Source organism: Taudactylus pleione, unplaced genomic scaffold (assembly GCF_031769625.1).
Source record: "Taudactylus pleione unplaced genomic scaffold, aTauple2 ptg000106l, whole genome shotgun sequence".
In the NCBI taxonomy this organism is placed as follows: Eukaryota; Metazoa; Chordata; class Amphibia; order Anura; family Myobatrachidae; genus Taudactylus; species Taudactylus pleione.
The window spans coordinates 1,871,237-1,893,288 of NW_028284508.1; the positions used below are offsets into that span (position 1 = coordinate 1,871,237).

Sequence of the window (22,052 nt, forward strand, 5' to 3'; positions counted from 1 at the left end):
CTTGCCCCTACTGTGGTAACTGCTCATTCCACCACGTCTGTTGGACCTTCTTGGGCGGCTTAACGTGTCATTTCTGTGGTTCAACTTATATGGCTGCCACGTGGTTATCTGCCCCCACTTCTATTCGTTACTATGCAGTTATCACCTTTGCGCCTTTGGACGCTGTCTTCGAGTACAAAGGGGATTCCCAGTGCAGCCTAGGAGCATCCCCTCCCATCGGGGGACTATTTTAGGACATCCCAGAGTGATCCCTGTGCCCCCTAGTGGAGGAAGAAAAAAGGATTTATGGTCTCACCTTGTTAAATCCTTTTCTTCGACTTCATAGGGGGAACAGGGCACCCACCCTGACACACCTGGCTTGTGAGATTTATTTCCTCTTATGCCTAATCTTGGTGCACCTTTCTCTGGCCTGTGGCTGGGGGCGGGTTATAGTGGCTGCTGGGAAGAAAATTTGTAACTGTTTGTTGCCCAGATTCTCCCTCTCCAGGCTATACCCAGAGTGATCCCTGTGCCCACAAAGCTACATTGTATATCTCTGTGTGACTGACAAGTTGGGCGCTCTAACAACAATAGATACAACTCCAGAAATAATAATACATCTCTTCTATTGGTGGTTGAGGATGATGCGTTGGTTGAGGGAAAGTTTTTCCTCTTTATCTTAACTCATATGAAAGTCACGGAAGAGAAACACATAGATATTTGTAGTACAGTTTTTCTTCCTTTCCATAAAGTAAAACTATTAACCTTCTATACCCACACTGAGAGCAGGTGAGAAACAATCAACGTATACCAACTCACACTTCTAAATGTAGTGCACAGCATATAAAGGTATCTTTATCACCAAGGTATATCAGCCATAAGTGATGTGTGTAATGTGGCCCCAGAGGTATAGATATAACGTACCACATTCACTAAAAGTGCAGAAGGTTTCAAACATATAAAGGTATCTCGCCTGTGGGTATAGAAGAATATAACTGAATTACTTAATGGAAAGGAAGAAAAACCGTACTACACATATATCTATTTATTTCTCTTGCATGACTTTTACATTTGAGTTGAGAAGATAAAGAGGAAGAACTTTCTCTCGACCAACGCATCACCAATAGAAAGGATGTATTATTATTATTTGTGTATATGTATTTATTGTAGTTAGTGCCCAACTTATAAGTCCCATTTTCTGTTGATGGTGTTTTGTTAAAACTTAGTGAGGTTTTGTTTGGTGAATCTAAGTAAGGCAGCTCTCTTTGCGCCAATTATCGAGGATCCATTTATATATTTATGCTCTTTGTGAGACTGAGGGCCTGATTCAGACCCGCTTGCGCGCTCGCAAGCAGGTCGATGGCCGGGCAGTGCACACGCACTGCGCATGCGCAAGCCCTGTAGCGAGAGAATTTTCATTCACTGTGGTACTCACTACAAGACGCGGCGGCTGTCGATTGTGATTGACAGCTCGAGCCGTTTTGTATGAGTGCAGGGAGTAGTGGCTGGACAAACTGAGGCGTTCCTGAAGGAACGCCTCCCGTTTGTGGGCGGCCCTACTGACATCACCCGTGATGTCAGTAGTGAGCTTCCTGCTCTTATTAGAACAGGAAGTTCACTGGGGCTTGTGGTGGACGAGACCCTACCACAAGGGTCTCGTCGCAAGCCCGATGGTCGGGATAATCGCGACCATTGCCAGGCCGCCCTCTAAAGCTGTGGGTGGTCACCCACAGCTTAGCGAGCGGCCTGGAGGGGGGCTTAAAATAAATAAATAAAGCCCTGATTCAGAGCGAGCGCTCACAAAGAGCGTCCGGCTCTGAATCAGGGCCTGAGTCTGTAAGTGAAGCAATTAGTGTTGTTTATCAAATTAATCAGCATAGTCTCCTGGTGTGTCATAGTACATTGCATTGCAATGAAGACTAATTTTTTTGGGGGGGCGGGGGGAACGCCCGGTGCTAGCAAAGTCACACGGGACCTGCCGGGTCACTCATGCACCACATGGTGTATTCAGGCTAGATATAAGAGGACACATCTGTATGCTCAAAGAACAAAGTACTGACATTGTGACATTTGCAAAGGACATTGTTACACCCCCCTGAAAAATAGGTGACATGCTGTAAGCATTTTATTATATTGGAATGCAATTTATTAAAAGCTTGATACTTCATGAGGAGTATTTTTGAGAACCATGCCTAAAATTTGCTGAATCATACCTTTAAAAATATTACCTGTTTTTCAGCACACGGTCTCTGATATCAGTATCCTCATTAAACTATTTAGCAAAGCTATACTTAACTGAAGCTATATGCTGAGTGATTATGTGTATGAATGACATTTTTACCAACAGAAGCAATCATTAGGAATTTTTCTATTTTGGGCTTTTGGAATTTCTGTATAACAGGTTTCTAGAAAAGAGATCCCCATTGACCTTTTTGTAGCAGAAAAAATTATCATCTGAATTAATCTTAATATTTAACAATTCTTCCAGTTGAAATTGAAAGTCCTTTTAAAGTGTAATATGTATGTCTAAAATATACATACAAGTCATGTGTGTTTCAATGTTTAAAAAATAAATGTAATCGTTAATTGAAAAATGTATGTAACGTTATGGGCCGTATTCAATTAGTTTCACACCCGCGATAAACTTTCGCTTGCCGGACTTTCCACCGACATCACGTGTTTTGGAAGCAGAAACTTATTGTAGGCGATCCCTGCTTTTCAACGTATTCAGTCACAAACCAAGCGAAAACGGCAAGCGGTGAAGTCAGAACAGGTGGAAAGTGCTGTCAGAATCGGGGAAACTAGCCTGAACCCCCCAAAAAGATGCACTAACATTGGGGATCAATGTAGATGTGCCCGAATAGCCCTAATAAAACTATTTGAGGTACTGAAGTTGTTTCTATAGCTTCTTATTAGCGTCTTTGCGCAAGTGGTGAAGAATGGCATTATGCAGTGTTTTTTGGTGAAAATAAGTAGTCCTGTCAAATTAGGGGTACTTGAAAATGGGTGCTAGCATCTTTTAAAGTCTCTAAAGTGAAGTAAAAAAAAAAATCGTGAAAAACGCACCTGTTGCAAGCACCTGCAATCAAAAAACACCTAACCCATCCTTGCAAACACCCAAAAAGTCTTTTTCGCTAGTTTTTGTGTGTCCCCCCACTTTTTACTTTTTTGTGGTGTTAAGTATTTTTCCGGGATATTTTGACACTGTTGTCCTTTGGGGGGCAGTTCCAAGGGTTCTGAGTGGTTTCCCCACCATTGCACCACAAAATAAAAAATGTTACACTTCTTTTCAGAGGCAAATCTTTTTCGCCTATTACATTGCATTGTTTTCGCGATAGCGAAAATGACGTGGAATTGAATACGGCGATACTTTGAAAACAGGCGAAAGTCCAAATCCGCAAATTTTTGCGCATTATGGCACTTTTCGCATCTAATTGAATACGGTCCTATATTTGATAATTTTTTGTTCCTAACTATATAAATCAGCACATTGTCTCTTGACCTTCAAATCTTGAATATGTTTCTAGACACTCCAGATCACATAATAGACATCAGCCCAGAAGCTACGGAGTCCCTTTGTGGATCCCAGTCTGATATTCTAAGAACCACCTCAGATTTCCTTTTGATGCCAACAGACTCTAAGCCTAAATTAATGACTCCTGATGCTTTCATTATGCCTAGTGCTTCAGTTCAACAGGTAACATATTACAGCTTCATCTGACATTTGTGTACTGCTACTTGTGCTGATGATTTAATTGTACTGATATCATCGTATTACCATTTTTTTTTTATACCAAGTATTTGTTACAATGCCATTCCAGGCAATAAATAGTGTGCTTTAGGTGGGATTCAGTACATACAGTGACTTGAAAAAGTTTTTTCCCCTTCCAGCTTTCTTCTCTTTCTGCATAATTGTCACACTTAATTGTTTTAGACCACCAAACAAAATTGAATATAAGACAAAGACTGCCTACTGTAACTAAAAACAAAATAGTTTTTTCTTCTTCAGGGTCCACAGGATCTACCTTGGGTATGTAGTTGGAACAATCCATTGCACCAAACAGCTTTGACGCTCCCAGCATGCACTGGTCCTCCTCCCTATATACCCCGCCCTCAGCCACAGGCATTCAGTTTTCTAGTTTGGTTTGCGGCAAGACGCACCTGTTATACAGTGGGACTGCCTAGGCAGTCCCAGGCTTTTTTCTTTTATGATTTACCTTCGTTCTTGAACTGCTGAATATAGCAGTACCAGGCGTAGTTAATGACGCAGGTACTGCAACGATGACTCCTACCTCCACCGACACACCAGTACCGCTATATGTCCTGAGGTTTTTAGCGGGCCTCAGCGTGGCTTAGCTAGCGTCTTTTGCTGAGGTCCAGACTGCAGTCAGGCACGGAAATAACAGGTAAGCAATTCCTCACTGGGAATCGTGCGCGGCAATCCTGGCATAAGGTGTAGGACATGAACTGGTGCAGCTGCGGGTGAAGGTCTCGTGTGACGTGTCCTCACGAAGGTGGCCGGGGCCATATCGTCTGTCGCTGAGGATGGGTAGTAGAAGCACTAGAGCGCACTAGTTAGCAACTACTACTATGAGGCCAACGTACTCGTGCCGTCAAAATAGCATCTTAGGGGAGATGGGCGCTCCCCTGCATTTAGCGTTTGTGTGTACTGCTGTAGCTGTTGGTCTCAGAGGTTGGTCTGTCTCCCTGTATACCTCTCCTTTGGATCTGGTATATAGCGCTCTATATCATACCATTACCCCTGCAGGGCTGGTTAGTTTATTCAGAGTTGATTTGCAATAGCAATTGTGCGCATTTATGCATTGTATGTGACTTTAATGCTAGCTGCTGTATTTGTACAGGTTGAGTCTCCCATATCTACAATGCTTGGGACCAGGGATATTTTGGATATCGGAATATTCTGTATTTTGGAATATTTGCATACCATAATGAAATATCTTGGGAATGGGACCCAAATCTAAACACAGAATGCATTTGTTTCATATACACATTATACACACAGACTGCATGTAATTTTATACAATATTTAAAAAATTTTTGTGGCTCAAACAAAGTTTGTGTACATACATGAAATTCATTTATGTTTCATATACGTCTGATATACACAGCCTGAAGGTAATTTTATATAATATGTTTAATAATTTGTGCCTTAAGCAAAGTTTGTGTACATTAAACCATCAAAAAGCAAAGGTTTCACTATCTCAGTCATGCTAAAAATATTAAATATAATCTGTATTTCGGAATATTCCGTATTTTGAATATTTGGATATGGGAGACTCAATCTGTACTGCCTTTTTGTTTTCCAAACTGTCAGTTAAACCTGTTACTGTTTCCCTATGAAAAGGGTGTGGAGATTTTCATTGATAAAGAGTCACATTGCATTTATACTGTACACCTTATACCATTTATACATTTGTCATGTCTAAAGGTAAGGATGAACCGCTATTACTAAGATCATGTATGTCTTGTTTGGCAGGCCTGTCTGAGCAGTATGTTAACCAGGATGGATTGTGTAGTAACTGTTGTAAACAGCTACCTGTTCTGTCTGGTACATCTGCACCAGTGCTAGAGCCGCCCTAGTGGTCTCAGTGGACAAAGTCGCAGATGCGCTGCCTCCGGCTGTGGTATTTCCTCATTCTATGAGGTGTTAACAGCATTTGCATCCTTCTATATGTATGCCCCCCATGAATTCCTGTTGGGGTAATTCTACTGCTCACTCTAGTCAGAGTATGCAGTCATCTGTAGCTCTTCAGCAGACAGATTGGCCAGTGGTGGTAAAGCATAAGAGAGGTTCCCATCAGTTGTTGCCTCATGAGGATTTGGCCTCCTCATCAGACTCTGTTAATCGGAGTTCTGGGTCTTACTCAGTGGAAGAAGACCATCAGTCCCTTGTGGCTGTCCCCTCTCTGGTGAGAGCGGTTAGATCTGTCCTCAGTATAGAGGAAGAGGAGGCTCAGCTGACAGCCAATGCCCCGGTCTTTAGGCGTCAGAAGGTGGCTAAGGATTATTTTCCTCAGTCTGAACAACTGACGAATCTTAAGTCTTAAGCATGGAGTACTCCTAGTAAGCATTTCCATGCTACAAGGAATATAACCTCTCGATACCCATTTGCACTTGGTGAGTGTAACAAATGGAAGTTCACCCAATGATAGATGCTCATGTCACAAGGTTGATCAGGAGCGCTACGTTACCCATTCCTGCAGCATCCTCTTAAAAGAGGTTACGGTAGAAACTTGACAATTTTTTAAAATGAGTTTTCCATATCTGGAGCTATTACCAGACCAGCTATGGCTGTAGCCTGGGTAGCTAAAGCTATGGAAGAATGGATAACATCTCTGGAAGGTACTATGCTTGATGCTACCAGAGAACAGCAGTTTTTTCTATGTCAGATGCGAGAAGCAGCTGTGTATATGGGGGAAGCGGTCATTGACGCAGGTATTTTGGTTTCTAGGGTCTCGGCAACTTCGGTTGCAGCTCGAAGATCCCTTTGGCTAAAAACCTGGAAGGCGGATGCAGGGTCCAAGAAGGCTCTGGGATCTTTGCCTTTTGCCGGGAAGGTACTGTTTAGACCAGAACGGAATGACATAATGACTTCTCTGGCAACACCGAAGTCGTCTGAATTGCCCCTAAATATACTCAGCCGGCAGCTCGGTCCTTTTGCCCACAGAGTAGGGCAAATGGTCAGTTTTCTTCTAGACAGTCATACCCGCAAGACACGTCAGGCCAAGAAATCTTGGTCAAACAAATGTCCTTCTTCCAAGCCAGATAGTAAGTCTACTGTCTGAGGGGGCGGGCCTCCCCCTGGGGGGTCTCAGGATTGCAGGCTGATTTTTACAGTTCTCCCAGGCCTGGTGCCAGACAAATACGGATGCCTTTGTTCGAGAGCTAGTCTCTCATGGTTATGCCATCATGTTCCTGAGGCATCCCCCTCAGAGGTTTGTTGGTACAACCCTTTCTTCAAACCTGATCAGGGTTTCAGCCTACCGAGAGGCTATTGGGGCCCTCCTGAAGTCAGGAGTCCTAGTTCCTGTGACGCAACATGGAGAAGGTGGTTTATTCAAATTTGTTTTTCAAATAAAAACCAAATTGGTTGCATCGCCCTATCCTGAATCTGAAGTCTCTCAACAGATTCATCCATGTGCCCAAATTCCGTATGAAAAACCTACAATCAATTATGCTGGTGATGGAGCCTGGAGATTTCATGGTCTCCCTGGACATAAAGCATGCGTATCTCCATGATCCGATCAAGGCTTTTTAAGATTGGCGGTAGATCAGCAACATTACCAATTTCAGGCTCTACCCTTCTGGCTGGCCACAGACCCTCGGGTATTTACCAAGATAATGGCAGTCATGACTGCTCATCTCAGACGACAAGGAGTCGGGATACTGCCATATGTGGATGACCTCCTGATAATCGCACAATCTCAGGAGATGTTACAATGTCATCTGCATATGACCATTGTCTGTTTACAAGAGCACAGCTGGTTAATCAATTGGATAAAGTCTTCTCTTTCTCCAACTCGGCAGATAAAGCACTTGGGGGCACTGCTGGATTCACTGGGACAGAGGATTCTTCTACCAGAAAACAAGATTGTGGTGCTACAGTCTCGTGTATGCAGTCTTCTCTGCAAGCAAAGAGTGCCAGTAAACTTGCCAATGCAGGTGCTGGGCTCCATGATATCCATATTTCCGACTTGGTGATTTATGTCCAGTTCCACTCCAGGTCCCTGCAGAATTGGATTCTGGCTCATTGGGATTGTCAGTATCATCTGAGAAAGTCTCAGATGATCTGCATCTCGCCAGAGGTTCGGCTCTCCCTCGCTTGGTGGCTGGAGACAACTCATTTGAACAAGGGTCGTCCGTTATGGGTCCCGAATTGGGTACTTTACATCCCGTATGCAAACCTGCAAAGTTGGGAAGCAGTGACAGGCCATCACACCTTTCAGGGAAGATGGATGGTTCAGGAAAGTCTCCTACCAATAAATATCTTGGAGCTTCGTGCAGTGCACAGAGCACTCATACTGGCGCAGGACCTCCTACAGGACAGGCCTGTCCAGGTTCAGTCCGACAAAGCAACAGCAGTGGCATACATCAAACATCAGGGAGGCATACGAAGTCTGGCAGCCATGAAGGATGTGGCGGATATTCAGCTGGGGGCAGAATGCCATCTTCTGGCAATCTCTGCAATATTCATCCCAGGTGTTCTCAACTGGGAAGAGCATTTTCTAAGTCGCCAGGTCATACACTCCTGAGAATGGGCTCTTCATCTGGACCTCATGGCATCACGTCACAATCACAAAGTTCCCAGGTACGGGTCCAGAACAAGGGACCCCTCAGCTGCCTTTGTGGATGCTCTGGGGGTGCAGTTGGACTTCAGGTTGGCATACCTGTTTCCTCCAATCTCCCTCCTCCCTAGAGTCATCAAAAATTTCAAGCAGGAAGGCGGCAGGATAATATGAATAGCCCCTGCCTGGCCCAGGAGACATTGGTTCTCCGACCTGACATGTCTATCCATAGACAGTCCACTTTCACTGCCTCTACAGCCGGATCTGCTAGTGCAGGGTCCCTGCCTATATCAGGATTTACCTCGGCTGGCTTTGACAGCATGGCTCTTGAGTCTGCTGTCTTGAAGGCCAAAGGTTTTTCGGCCTCTATGATTCAGACGATACTGAGGACAAGGAAGCCTGCTTCCACCCGCATCTATCACAGAATTTGGCATTCCTTTTTTCTTTGGTGCTCTCTCAGAAAATATGACCCTAAGATTTTCAAGGTCTTAAGAATACTTGCTTTTCTTCAGTAGGGATTAGACTTTGGTCTTCGCCTGGCTACCTTGAGAGTTCAGGTTCCTCTATTGTCAGTTTTTTGTTCCAATACATTCCTGCCGGATGTTAGAACATTCCTGCAGGGGGTTCTCCATTTGTCCCTCCAGTAGCACCGTGGAATTTGGCTTTGGTTCTCAGGGCATTGCAGACTGCTCCCTTTGAACCTTTGGATACGGTGGACTTATGATGTTTGACAGCGAAGACTGTTTTCCTTCTCGCTATTTCCTTGGTTCGTAGAGTTTCTGACTTGGCAGCTCTGTCATGTCGCTCTCCATATTTGATTTTTCATCATAATAAGACTGTCCTCCGTACTAAGGGCCTGATTCAGAGCCACTCGTAAGTGGCCGCTCGTTCGTTCCGACCGATGTTTGCACAACTGCGCATGTGTACAGATTTTAATACGCATGCGCGAACCAGTCAGTCAGTGCGGCCGAAAATCGTGTGTTCGCTAAATAGCGAATGCCTGCTATTTTGAGTGACAGATTGAGGAGTTTGTGGGTGGTAACAGGGGAAGGTGCTTGAAAACGGGGAGTGGAGATCCGAACGCAGACGTGCCAAACGGTCAAAACGGGCGTTTAATGGGTGTGCATAATTACTAAAGCAGCGTCATCGACCACGTCACTTGGTTGTTTTATAGTCAGAACTGCTCGCATGATTGTGGTAGGAAAAACCAACCACAAGAATAGCGTGCAGTTCATACGCCGTCCGATGTACTCGATTAATCTAATAAATAGCGGACATGACGTATGATGCGAGCGGCCAGGGGGCGTTTTCTTCAAAATTACGTTCGCATGTTTTGTTCGCTCGTTCAGATATAGAGGCGTGAACAGACCGCAAAGAGCGAATGGTTAGTTTAAATAGCCACCCCCTTTTTCTGGACGAGCGAGCGCAAATAGCGTCCGGCTCTGAATCAGGGCCTAAGGCGGGTTACCATCCAAAGGTGGTTTCCCGTTTCTTTTGGGAAACCAGATTTGTTCTTTGTGTTATATGGGTTTCACAAATGAGGCCGGCCAACAAACAGACTTTGGCTCGCTGGCTGCATATGACTATTTCTTAGGTGTATACACAGGCTGATCTCCCTGTCCCAAACAAGGCACATAGCACATTATACTCTCTGTGGGACCATCATGGGCGGTTAGACCTCATGCCTCGGCTAAACAGCTGTGCAAGGCAGCCACTTGGTCTTCTGTCAATACTTTTATCAAATTCTATGCATTTGATGCTTTTGCCTCTTAGGATGCTTCCTAGGAGCGTCTCCACCCTTAAGGGAACTGCTTTAGGCTTTCCCCAAGGTAGATCCTGTGGACCCTATGGACCCTAAAGACGAAAATAAGATTTATGGTATAACATAGCTCAGTTAACTTTCTTTGATGTCCATAGGGTCCACAAGGCACCCACCCTAACGCACCTGGTCTCAGTTAGGATCTGTGTTTTTTTTTTTTGCTTTTTCGTATCACTGATTCCCTCTTCGTATGTTGAATGTTTCTTGTGTGTGACGTACTACCTTCTCCACATTCCTCCTCTTTGCCATTAGGCTTGTTTACAAACTGAGTTCCTGTGGGTAAGGGCGGGGTATATAGGGAGGAGGACCAGTGCATGCTGCGGTATGTTATACAAAAACAAATTTTTTTATTATTGTTAAAAGAAAAAAGTTATCTAACACTAATTGCCCTGTGTGAAAGAGTAATAGTCCTCTAAGTTACTAATTCAAACAATGAAACAAATTGCATTGATTATTGGGTTCAATTAGACTATATTAGGATTACTGCAGCCATGTTGAATCTAAACATCACTTAAATAGAACTTTTTCAGCAATATCAATTTGACTAAAAGCATGCAGAACAGTATGCCGCGATAAAATAATTCCAGAAGATATGAGAGAGTTTTTGTAGTATATTAGTCTGCAAATGATTACAAAGCCATATCTAAGGCCAGGGCTGTAACTAAGGGTGTGTGCAGCATAGAGCGCAGGGCTTTGTTTGAGGCATCGTCGCTGCCCCATGTTCCCTGCAGCTGGCTAGCGGGGTTCCTGGAACAGATGCTTCTTCTGTGCTGCTTTTCTTTCTGTCACTAGCGGCCACGGCTTGATGTCATACGGTCAGGGGGTGTAGCCAACACATGTAAAACCCTGTTACAGCGACTCAAGCAAACCAAATTGAGAGCTGTTATCTCCAAATGGAGAAAACTTGGAACAATGGTAGAACTTCCTGGGAGTGTCTGGCCTACCAAAATTCCTTCATGAACACATCGACAAATCATCAAGGGAGTCATGAAAGAACCCAAATGAACATCTAAGGAATGTAGGCCTCGCTCACCTCAGTTATGTCGGCATTAATGATTCCACCATAAGAAAGAGACTGGGCAAAATTTGTATCCATGGGGGAGTTGCAAGGTGAAAACCATTGCTAACCAAGAGAAACATACAGCTGTGTTCTCATACATCTAGCATCAATATGCCCTGCAGTGCAACTTGCCTGCGTGAGTGAGCCGCCAGGTCCTGTGAGACTATGCTAGCGTTGGGCATTTTTTTTGCATATTTTTAATGAAAGTGCATTTAAGTTGTGAAGCGACTAGGACGCACCAGCAAACTCTGTTGACTATTTTAGTATGAAACACTTGTATATCTGTGTGGGAATGGGTTTGAAATACCGCCAGCCGCATGGCCGGCGGTTCGATTCCCGTCAGAGGCAGCCCGACAGGAGCAGAGTTCGAAGCAGCGGAAGCCCGACAACGCTGGAAATCCCGATCGTGGATAGGTAAGTTTAGACTAATCTAACCCCCCTAACCCTAACCCTCCTTAGGGGTGCCTAACCCTAACTTCCCCCCCAAGTGCCTAACCCTAACCACCCCCTTCCCCGCTGCCTAAACCTAAGTCCCTCGGGGGGGGTGCCTAACCCTAAGTCCCCCCCGGGGGTGCCTAACCCTCCCTCCCCCTAGCCTAACCCTCCCAGGGGGGTGCCTAACCCTAAGTCCCCCCCGGGAGCCCTAAACCTAACCCTCCCCCCCCGCGGCTGTCCGCTTGCGGCGCCCGGCATCACTACGAACGTGATGCTGGGCGCCAGTCTCCCGGCGTCGGGGAAATGCGGGCGTCTGCATCTAGACGCCCGGCATTTCACCCTTGCCGGGATATGACAGTCGTGAAGCCGGCTGCCGGTATTTAGGCAGTCGGCTTCCCGATTTGCTTCCCTCTGTGTGCACCTGAGTCTGTATGCACCATGTAGAAACTTGGAATGAAAAAAGCTGTGACCGCTAGTTTGTAGCACTTAGTATTCCGATTCAAAGACTTAGTCGCACTCAGATATACAAGTGTGCATCCTAGCCTCATTGCATTGGGACTTAGATGTATCTTAGGCAAAAAAAGACGCCCAACGCTAGTAGAGTCACACAGGACCTGGCGTACCGAAAGGGACTTATTAGCTTGACTGCAACAAAGAGGTATTAGGACACGTCTGTAGATGTTCGTCTCATATTTGCCAAAAAAAAACATTGATAACCCCCAAGCTATTTGGGATAATTTTCTGTGGACTGATGTATTGAAAATTTTAATTTTTGGAAGACCGGTGTTCTGTTATGTCTGGTGTAAAGCTAACACTACATTTACAATATGAACATCATACATTTTGGTGGTTGTGTGATGGTGTATGGATGCTTTGCTGCTTCAGAACGTAGACAAATTACCATAATTCTGAGGGATAATGTTCAGTCATCGGTCCTTGATCTGAAGGTCAAGTGCAGTTGGGCTATGCAGCAGAACATGACGAAGAGTAAGTCCACTTCTGAATGACTCAAAAGAAACAAAAAAGAGATTAATGAGCTTACCTGTTAAATCCTTTTCTTTGTTTCCATGGGGACACAGGCTCTATGCTGGGTAGAGGTTGGTGGGATGGAGTTCGGGCACCACACAGTTAACTGTGTTAGTCACAGTCCAGTTTCCCCCTCCCCCTATACCGCACCCCCAGCCTCAGGCAATTCAGTTGTTAACAAGCCTAAGGCAAGGTGCAAGGAGGAGTAGTCGGAAGACCGGCACGCACTCAGGTTCGAAACACACAAGAAAAGTGAACAGGAGAATCGAAAGCAGAGCAAAGCCCTGCAAGCTAGGTGAGTCAGGGTTGGAGCACCCTATGGAATCGAAGAAAAGGATTTAACAGGTAAGCATATGAATCTCCTTTTCTTCCTCCATAGGGGCTCTACGCTGGGATGTCCCAAAGCTAATCCCCTAAGCGAGGGGACGCTCTTAGACTGCACTCAGGACCCTTCGCCCAAAAGCCGCATCAGGGTTCTCAAAGGTGTCAAAGGAATAGAACTTTAGGAACATATTGGCAGAAGACCACATGGCCGCCTTACACCGCTGCTCCGCAGAAGCACCATGTTGAATTGCCCACGAAGTTCCCACCGTCCGGGTTTAAAGAGCCCTCACCACAGATGGTGCAAGAAAGTCCGCCACAGCATAAGCGCGGCGAACAGTCAAACGGATCCTTCTGGTCAGCGACTGCTTAGTAGCCGGCCAGCCCCATTTGCGAAAGTCATACAGAACAATGAGAGCATCTGTCCTACGCAGGTCTTGTCCTATCCACATAAATTGGAGGGCCCGGAGAAGAATCCGGAACCTGGAAAGAAGGAACCAAGATCTCTCGATTGATGTGAAACCTGGAAACAACCTTGGGAAAGTTATAGCTAAAAATAGAAGGTCCAAGCGCTCTACCTCAAAAAGGTACAACAAAACCCAATTTTAACGGGTGAAAATCAAATCTGGTAAACCCCAGATACCTATACACAATATATGATAATAAAAAATTAGTTGTATATTATAGTGACGTAATTTGAGGAAGAAAATTTCCTCTAGATAATCTTGACAGCGATGATTCAAACGATAATCCCAAATGAAAAGTCAAAATAGTACTACATTCCTGAGTCCTTCAGTATAATCAAACTTTCTACTTCAGGGTCCTTAGGGGACCCCACAGGGTTGACCTTGGGGGGTGGGGGTATAGGTTGGGTACCAAATCCGGGCACCACGCAGTTAAAGCTTTCAGCTCCAAGGATGCACTGGGTCCACACTTCCTATAACCCCGCCCCCAAGCCAGAGGCACCTCAGTTTTAGTTGGTGCCCGGCTGGAGTCGGGTCACCTTTATGCGCAGGGGGCTGATTAACAGCCACTAAGCTTTTATTTATTTGAGTTTGATACATTTTTATTTTATTTTGGAACTCTTCAGATCGGCAGCATCAGACTGTCCATTGGACGTCCAAGCTGCCGCTCCTACACCCAGCCGGCGACACAACACCAGTACAGATCTGGGGTTCGCGGCGGGACCCCTGAGTCTGTACTAGACGGGCTCTGGACGTGTCCCAAGGCTGCAACCGGATCGACAGGGACAGGTAAGATCGCGGGTCACCGCAAGCGGTGACCCGCGTGTGTATTCTGCAGCCTCCTGCCTCCGGTCTCTGGGGACAGACTGGAGGCGCTAGCAGCGGCGGCGGGCTCCCCCTATGTGGAGGCATAACCCATGTGACCGCTAGACCACCAGGGAGTTGTGCCGACAGCAGGAACCGGCGTCACGGGGGTTAATTACTAGCCAGGGGAGGCAGCCTTCCCTGTCTACCGGCTCCTCCACTCAGCTCAGCGCCCCATTCCAGCGCATGGTCTGGCGTCCCTGAGCTGCTTCCTCCGTGGGCCAAGCTTTCTCTGAGGTCTCCAGGCTGCCATTTCCTTTATGGTGCAGCAGAGAACTCCTAGGATGACTGTGAGTCCAGTCCCCCTGCGTTCCTCACCATTTAGGTCAGTGTACACAGCGCTATAGCCTTCCCAGACACTGAATCTGGGCAGTTGAATGTAGTGATATTTGCAGTATATTATACTGTATGTAATGTTTTTGTATGTATATTTCTGCGTTGTATGTGACTCATGCTAGTGCTGACTGTCTGTGCTTTATTCTCTCACCTGTCAGTTTATATCTATCCCTTTTCTCTACAATCTGCCCTAAGATGGTTGTACTTAGGGTGGTTCTGAGACCTCACATGTATATACTTGTCGATATTTGTGAGATTTGTCACATACTATTGCGTGCAGCACGTTGCCATATTTTAGATGGAACTGTGTTTTGCATACGCGGATAATGGGTCCCTGCAGCTAATCTTAGCGTTAGTCAAGACCAGTGTAGCACTGCTTGATATTTCCACGATGGTGGTTAGTCAGATATGTCTGCCCAGGAAATAGAGCACGATACTGCACCCACTTTTGCTATCCTGCAGGTGTGAGTACGGAGGATTTGACTCAGAAAGTGCTATATATGTGGTGCCGAGCCCCTTACATGATCCCCCTTGGGCGATTTGTTTCGCAAGAGGCCTCCATTGCGGATCACCTAGGCAGCCCCCATAGTTGTAACCCACTTGGGGTTGCTTCAACATACTACCCTTCCCTCTCAGGGTACCTCACAGTTCTTGCGGTTTACCCCTTCGACACAGACTACCGCTCCCTACCAGGGTTTTTCAAATTTCCTCAGGTATCACAACAGTTTGTCATTTCCCTTGCAGGGATTACCACAACAGCCACCCGAAACACAAAATGGCGTAATAAACACCCTGTGGTTGCTTCCCAGTCTACACTGCTGTCTAACACAGATTGTCAGCCAAGGGTGCACTGGGTGATGTATCGGACTCCTTCACTCGATGGGGAACCTAAATCAAGTATTTTTTATCCCTGCTTTGGTGCTGGCGGTCATGTCCGTCCTAGTTATAGAGGATGTTGAACCTGCACCTAAATCAAATCACCCTCAGTTTAAGCATGAAAGTGTCTTCTGTTGTTTTTCCCCCTCTCTGACCAGTGGGTAGATCACATGGCGGGGGTCTGACAATTGCCAGATAAGAGGTATCACAAGAGTGTTTGGCCTCATGTTTACCATTCCCTGAGGGTCATTGCCAGTAATTGGAATCACCTCCTGGGGTGGATTCTCATGTTACTCGTCTGATTAAGAGCGCTACTACGCCTCTCTTCCTTGCCCGGATGGATTCTACGGATCCGCAGGTGGTAACTGTGCCTGAAATCAATATACTCGCTTTCAGGGGCTGTTGCCTGTCCAACCATGGCTATCGTATGGGTGGCTAATGCTATTGAGTGCTGGGCTACTGCATTTGTAGAGCTTTTTCCCTCAAAAACTTCTGGGGATCAGATGCCTTTTGTAGCTCACATTTAAAATGCAGTTTCATATGTTGGAGTAACAACAATATATGACCTTCAGAGTTTCGTCTGCGACTACCACCTCCGCCGCCATACCCTATGGCTGTGCTCATGGAAGGCGGAGGTGGACTCCAAGATAGGCCTTAAAATGGATACCCTATATTGGGGAGATCTTGTTTTGTCCTGACCATGGCAAGATTGTAGCAACGTTGGCAGTATCACTCAGCAAATTTCCACCTTCAGCTACTCCCACTACAAGGCCTCGGACTAAATCTGTTGAGTCTTTTTGTCATCAGGGACAGCCTAAAGGTCAGTCTTTTCCTAGGCTGGTTGCCTCCACGAGGGCCGCCATACCCGGTACCGAGCAGATCTGGACATCCAGACGCACTGCTTATAAACCTAAGGATAAACCTTCGGCCTAACGGGTCAGGTCTTCATTTGGGTGATCCCAGAGTGAGATACCGACTTTTTCAGTTCGCCAGTGCTGGTGTCAAGTCACCACGGATGCTTGGGTAAGAGTTGATGTCTCTCACGGGTACGGCCTCTCATTGCTCAGACGGCCTCCCTACATGTTTTGCTACACAGGCCCTTCTTCAGATCGAACAAGGCCTTACAAATCCAGAAAGCTATACAGTCCTTACGGTAAGCAGGGGTAATTATGCCAGCCCCGTTATCTCAGCGAGGTACTGGTTATTCTACTTTCTTTCTGGGGCAGATGCCGAATGGTCCTCATTGGCCTATCTTCTATCTCATATCCCTGAAACAATTCCTAAAGGTGCTAGGTTCAGGAGGGAGCTCCATCATCCGAGCTATGGAACCTGGGGACTTTATGGTATCGCTGTATATTCAGGACGCGTACCAAAGGTACCTATAGAGACCTCTCATCAGCGTTCGCTCAGGTTTGCTGTGCCACAGCAACACTTTTTATTTTCGAGCTCTGTCCTTTGGACTGTCCACAGCACCACCGGGGTTTACCAGATTTTTGGCTTATTTTTGATAGCCCACCTGTTCAGGGTATCCGAATGCTCCTCTATCCGGACAACCTCCTGCTCTTAGCAGGATCATCAAGGTACTTTAAGGCCATTTCCAGTTAACCATTGCTTTCTTTCACAAGCACAGATGGTTAATCAGCTGAGAAAAAGTCCTCTCTGAATCCCTCACAGAGTATGATTCATCTGGGAGCCCTGCTGGATTCTCAAAATCGGAGAATCCTTCTGACGTCAGACAAGAACTCCACTCTTCAACTACGAGTATGCGGATGTCTCCACAGTCGACAAGTGTCATTACACTCTGTAATGCGGGTTCTGGAATCTACCTTCGGAAGGATGGAGGAATATGCTCAGTTCCATTCCAGGCCTTTGCAAAAACTGATTCTCTCCAGATGGAACGGGTTTCCCCATTGGATCACTGTTCAGGCGATGTTGCTCTCTCAGTAGGTGCGTCTGTCTCTATCTGGGTGGCTATGGCCATCTCATTTAGGGTAATCCTTACAACGGACACCAGTCTCTGGGGCGCAGTGACCGGTCCGCACTCCTTTGGTGGCATTTAGACGTCTGTCGATTCCGCCCTGCCAATCGACTTATTGGAACTTCAAGCTGTCTTGGGCCCTCGCTCTGGCCGAACACATACTTCCCGGTAAACCTGTAAAGGTTCAGTCCGACAATGTCACAACAGTGGCTTACATCTAGGAGACACTCGTAGTTTGGCAGCAATGACGGATGTGTCAAACATTCTGACGGCTGAGGGTTTCCTCCTGGCCATCTCTGCAGTGTTCATTCCGGGAGTTCTCCATTGGGAAGCGGACTTCCTCAGCCATCACGACGTGCAGCCCAGGAACTGGTCTCTTCTCCAAGAGAGGTTTCAACTCCTAGTGAGTAGAGGGAATCTCCCAGAGATGGTCATCATGGCCTCCTGACTCTATCACATACTGCTGGTGTTAGGGTCCACCGGTAGAGGTACTTAAGCAACCTTTGGTGATGCGTTGTCAGTGAAGTGGACCTTCCAATTTGTGTACCTGTTTCCTCCGGTCTCCCTTCTTCCTCGAGTTCTTCGGAAGTTCAGTCGAGACGGAGGTAATGTCCTGCTAGTGGCTCCAGATTGACCCAGACATCACTGGAACTTAGATTTTCAGAGTCTCTCCATCGACACTCCGTTCCTGCTACTTCAATATCCGGACCTGTTGTCTCAGGGTCCTTGCCTTTCCCTGGACATGGATCGTTTGTCTTTGACTGCATCCCTACTGTTTTCCTAAGGCTTCTCTGGCTCTGTCATTGGGATATTTAGAGCGCGTAGGCCAGCTTTTGCTGGAATCTACCACTGAATGTGGCATACATAATTCTTAAGGTATCGTACCTGTAGCTAGGATCCTCAGGTGCTTAGGATTTCCAGAAGATGCTGGCATTCCTTCCAGCTGGCTTGGGTCTAGCCCTCCGACTGGCCTCCCTGAAAGTGCGGGTCTCTGCACTGTCAGGATGGTTCGGATGTGGAATTGCTCCACTCTCGGGTATCCAGACCCTCCTTCAGGGTGTTTTCTGGATTCTACCTCCCTTCATCTCCCCTAGGGGCTCCTTGGGATTTTGGCAGTGGTTCTTCGTGCCCTCCTGGGGCCTCCATTTGAACCACTAGTTTTGATAGCCTTTACATGGTTTATGGCTTAGACTCTCTTTCTTATGGCGTTTGCATCTACCAGGAGAGTGTTGGAATTAGGAGCGTTCTCATGTGGCTTCCTCTTCTGGATATTTCACCAAGACAGGGTTGTGAGTCGCACTTGCCCTGTGTTTCTTCCTAAAGTGGTTTTTAAGTTCCGTATTATTCAGCTGGGGTGGCTTCATTGACTGACTGTGGTCCGACCTCTCAGGATTTACGTGGTCCATTCAAGTTCCTTTAGGAAATCGGGCTCCTTATTTGTGGTCTATGGATTTCACAGGAAAGGATGGCCGGCCAATAAACAGACATCGGCTGGATGGCTTTGGCTGACTATATCAGGGGCCTACACATAGGAAGGCCTTTATTTTTCTGTTGATGCTTATTCTACTCGGGCTGAGGGCCCCTCGTGGGCGGCTCGCTGTGGCGCCTCGGCTGTTCTGCCTTGCAAGGTGGCCACGTGGTCTTGTGTCCAGACCTTTCTAATATTCTATGCATTGGATTCCTTTGCCTCTCAGGATGATTCCTTTGGGCACGAAGTGCCAGTACCCCTATATGCCTTAAGGATTTTGGCGGACCTCTGTGAGGCTTAGCGGCATCTCTGGGGTCCGGACTGCGATCAAATACACGGTGATGGCAGGTAAGCGATTCCTCGTTGTCGGGGATTCGGGCGCTGCAGTCCTGGCCTCTGGTGTATGAGATGCATCGGCGGCGGCTGTGGGTGAAGGCCTCGTGGAAAGTGTCCTCACTAAGGCGGCTGGGCCATATCGTCTTTCACCGGGAACGGGTACTAGAAGCGCACTAGTTAGCGTCTACTACTGTGAGGCCAGCGTAACTGTGCTGTCAAAATCGCAGCTAAGGGGAGATAGGCGGTCCCCGGCCGCTCCTTCCCCAACCCAGACGCAACTTCCGGTTACGGATTCCCGCATCTGGTTTGCTATTTCTGACCACCTTGTGTGCGAGACACTCGCAATTGGCGTTTGTTTATACAGTATGGGTTGTGTAGTGTATTGTAAACAGCGACCTGTTCTACAGTATCTTGTGCACCAGCACTAGAACCACCCTGGGTGGCCTCTTGTCTCAGGTTTTGTCAAACTTAGTGGACAAGGCCGCAGGATCGCAGGCTCCTGCTATGGTGCCTCATTCTATGGGGTGTTCACAGCATTTGAATCCTTCCATGAATCCCTGTTAGTTTAATTCTTCTGCTCACTCTAGTCAGAGTATGCCGCCGTCTATAGCCCCTCAGCAGGCAGATAGACCAGTGGCGGTAAAGCAGGGGCATAAGAGAGGTTCTCTTCAGTCAGTTGCCTCAGGAGTCTGACTCAGCCTCCTCATCACACTCTGATCCTCTGGGTCTTACTCAGTGGAAGAAGACCATCAATCCTTTGTGGATAACCCTTCTCTGGTGAGAGCGGTTAGATCTGTCCTCAGTATAGAGGAAGAGGAGGTTCCGCCGACATCTCAGACTCTGGTCATTAGGCGTCAGAAGGTGGCTAAGGATTTCCCTCAGTCTGAGCAATTGACGAAGCTCATGTCTGAAGCATGGTGTACTCCTACTAAGAATTTCCATGCTACAAGGATTATAACCTCGCGATACGCATTTGCAATTGATGAATGTAACAAATAGGAAGTACCTCCAACAATAGATGCTCATGTTGCAATATTGATCAGGAGCGCTACGTTACCCATTCCTGCAGCGTCCTCTTTAAAAGAGGTTGCAGATGGAAAACTTGGTAACTATTTGAAAACAGTGTTTTTATTAACTGGCGCTATTACCAGACCAGCTATGGCTGTAGCCTTGGTAGCCAAAGCTATGGAAGAATGGACGACGTCTCTGGAAGATAGTATGCCTGATGCTACCAGAGAACAGTGGTCTTTTCTCTGTCAGAAGCGAGAAGCATATGTGTATATGGGGGAAGCGGTCATTGACGCAGGTATCTTGGCTTCTAGGGTCTCGGCAACTTCGGTTGCAGCTCGAAGAACCCTTTAGCTAAAAACCTGGAAGGCGGATGCAGGGTCCAAGAAGGCTCTGGAATCTTTGTCTTTTGTGGGGAAGGTACTGTTTGGACCAGAGCTGAATGACATAATGCAGTGGTTCCCAAACTTTTTTGAATCACGGTGCCCTAGTGCATCAGCCTTGTTTTCACGGCACCCCTAAGCCAAAAGTTTGTTGAGAAATTCAGAAAAAAATTCAGTGAAGTATTACAGTGAATTAAATTTGTGCTTACATGTCATCCTTAGGTTTGGTTATATAGTAATGGACAGGTTTGTGCTTATTTTTTGTACACATTTAAATTACATTGACCATAAAGAATTTGATTTGGTGCTGGACCACCAACCTGAGGCACTCCTGCAAGTATCCTGAGGCAACCCAGTGTGTCGCGGCGCACAGTTTGGGAACCACTAACATAATGACTTCTCTGGCAACACCTAAGTCTGCTGAATTGCCATCTATGACTCCCCTAAATTTAGGCAGTCGTCAACTCGGTTCTTCGCCCACAGGGTAGTGCAAAGGGACAGTCTTCCACTAGACAAGGTCATCCACAAGAAACCGCAGGCCATGAAATCTTGGTCAACCAGACGTCCTGCGTCCAAGCCAGACAGTAAGCCTACTGTCTGATGGGATGGGCCTCCACCTCGGCGGTCTCAGGGTTTGGAGGTCGACTTCTACAGGTTTCTCAGGCCTAGCATCAGGCAACTACCGGATGCCTGGGTTTGAGAGGTGGTCTCTCATGGTTACGCCATCACGTTCCTGAGGCATCGCCCTCAGAGGTTTGGTGGTACAACCGTTCCTTCAGCCCCGGTCAGGGCTTTGGCCTAACAGGAGTCTATTGTGGCCCTCCTGAAGTCAGGAGTCCTATTCCCCGTTCCTGTTAGGCAACAGGGAAGGGGTTGTTATTCAAATTTTGGTTTTTAATCCAGAAACCAAATGGTTCGCAGCGCCCTATCCTGAATCTGAAGTCTCTCAACAGGTTCATCCAGGTGCCCAAATTCCATATGGAGAACCTGCAGTCAATGATGCTGGCAATGGAGGCTGGAGATTTCATGGTCTCCCTGGACATAGAGGATGCATTTCTGCATGTTCCGATTGCACGATCCCACCAAGGTTTTCTGAAATTGGTGGTAGATCAGAAAGATTACCAATTTCAGGCTCTACCCTTCGGTCTAGCCACAGACCCTCTGGTATTTACCAAGATAATGGCAGTCATGACGGCTCATCTCAGACAACAGGGAGTCAGGATACTGCCATATTTGGACGACCACCTGATATCAGCACAATGTCATCTTCAGATGACCATTGTCTGCTTACAAGAACACGGCTGGATAATCAATTGGAAAGTGTCTTCTCATTCTCCAACTCAGCAGATGGTGCACTTGGGGCTGCTGCTGGACTCTCTGAGCCCGAGAATTC

General features: G+C 46.7%; 1 protein-coding gene across 1 annotated transcript in view; it reads left to right on the forward strand.

Moving 5' to 3' along the window:
- EDC4 (enhancer of mRNA decapping 4) overlaps positions 1–22,052 on the forward strand; it is a 516,382-nt gene that overhangs the window by 258,155 nt on the left and 236,175 nt on the right. The window contains exon 15 of the mRNA XM_088470908.1: positions 3,507–3,676. Within this exon, the coding sequence (XP_088327034.1) occupies positions 3,507–3,676 (170 nt within the window). The remainder of the gene's footprint in view (positions 1–3,506; positions 3,677–22,052) is intronic.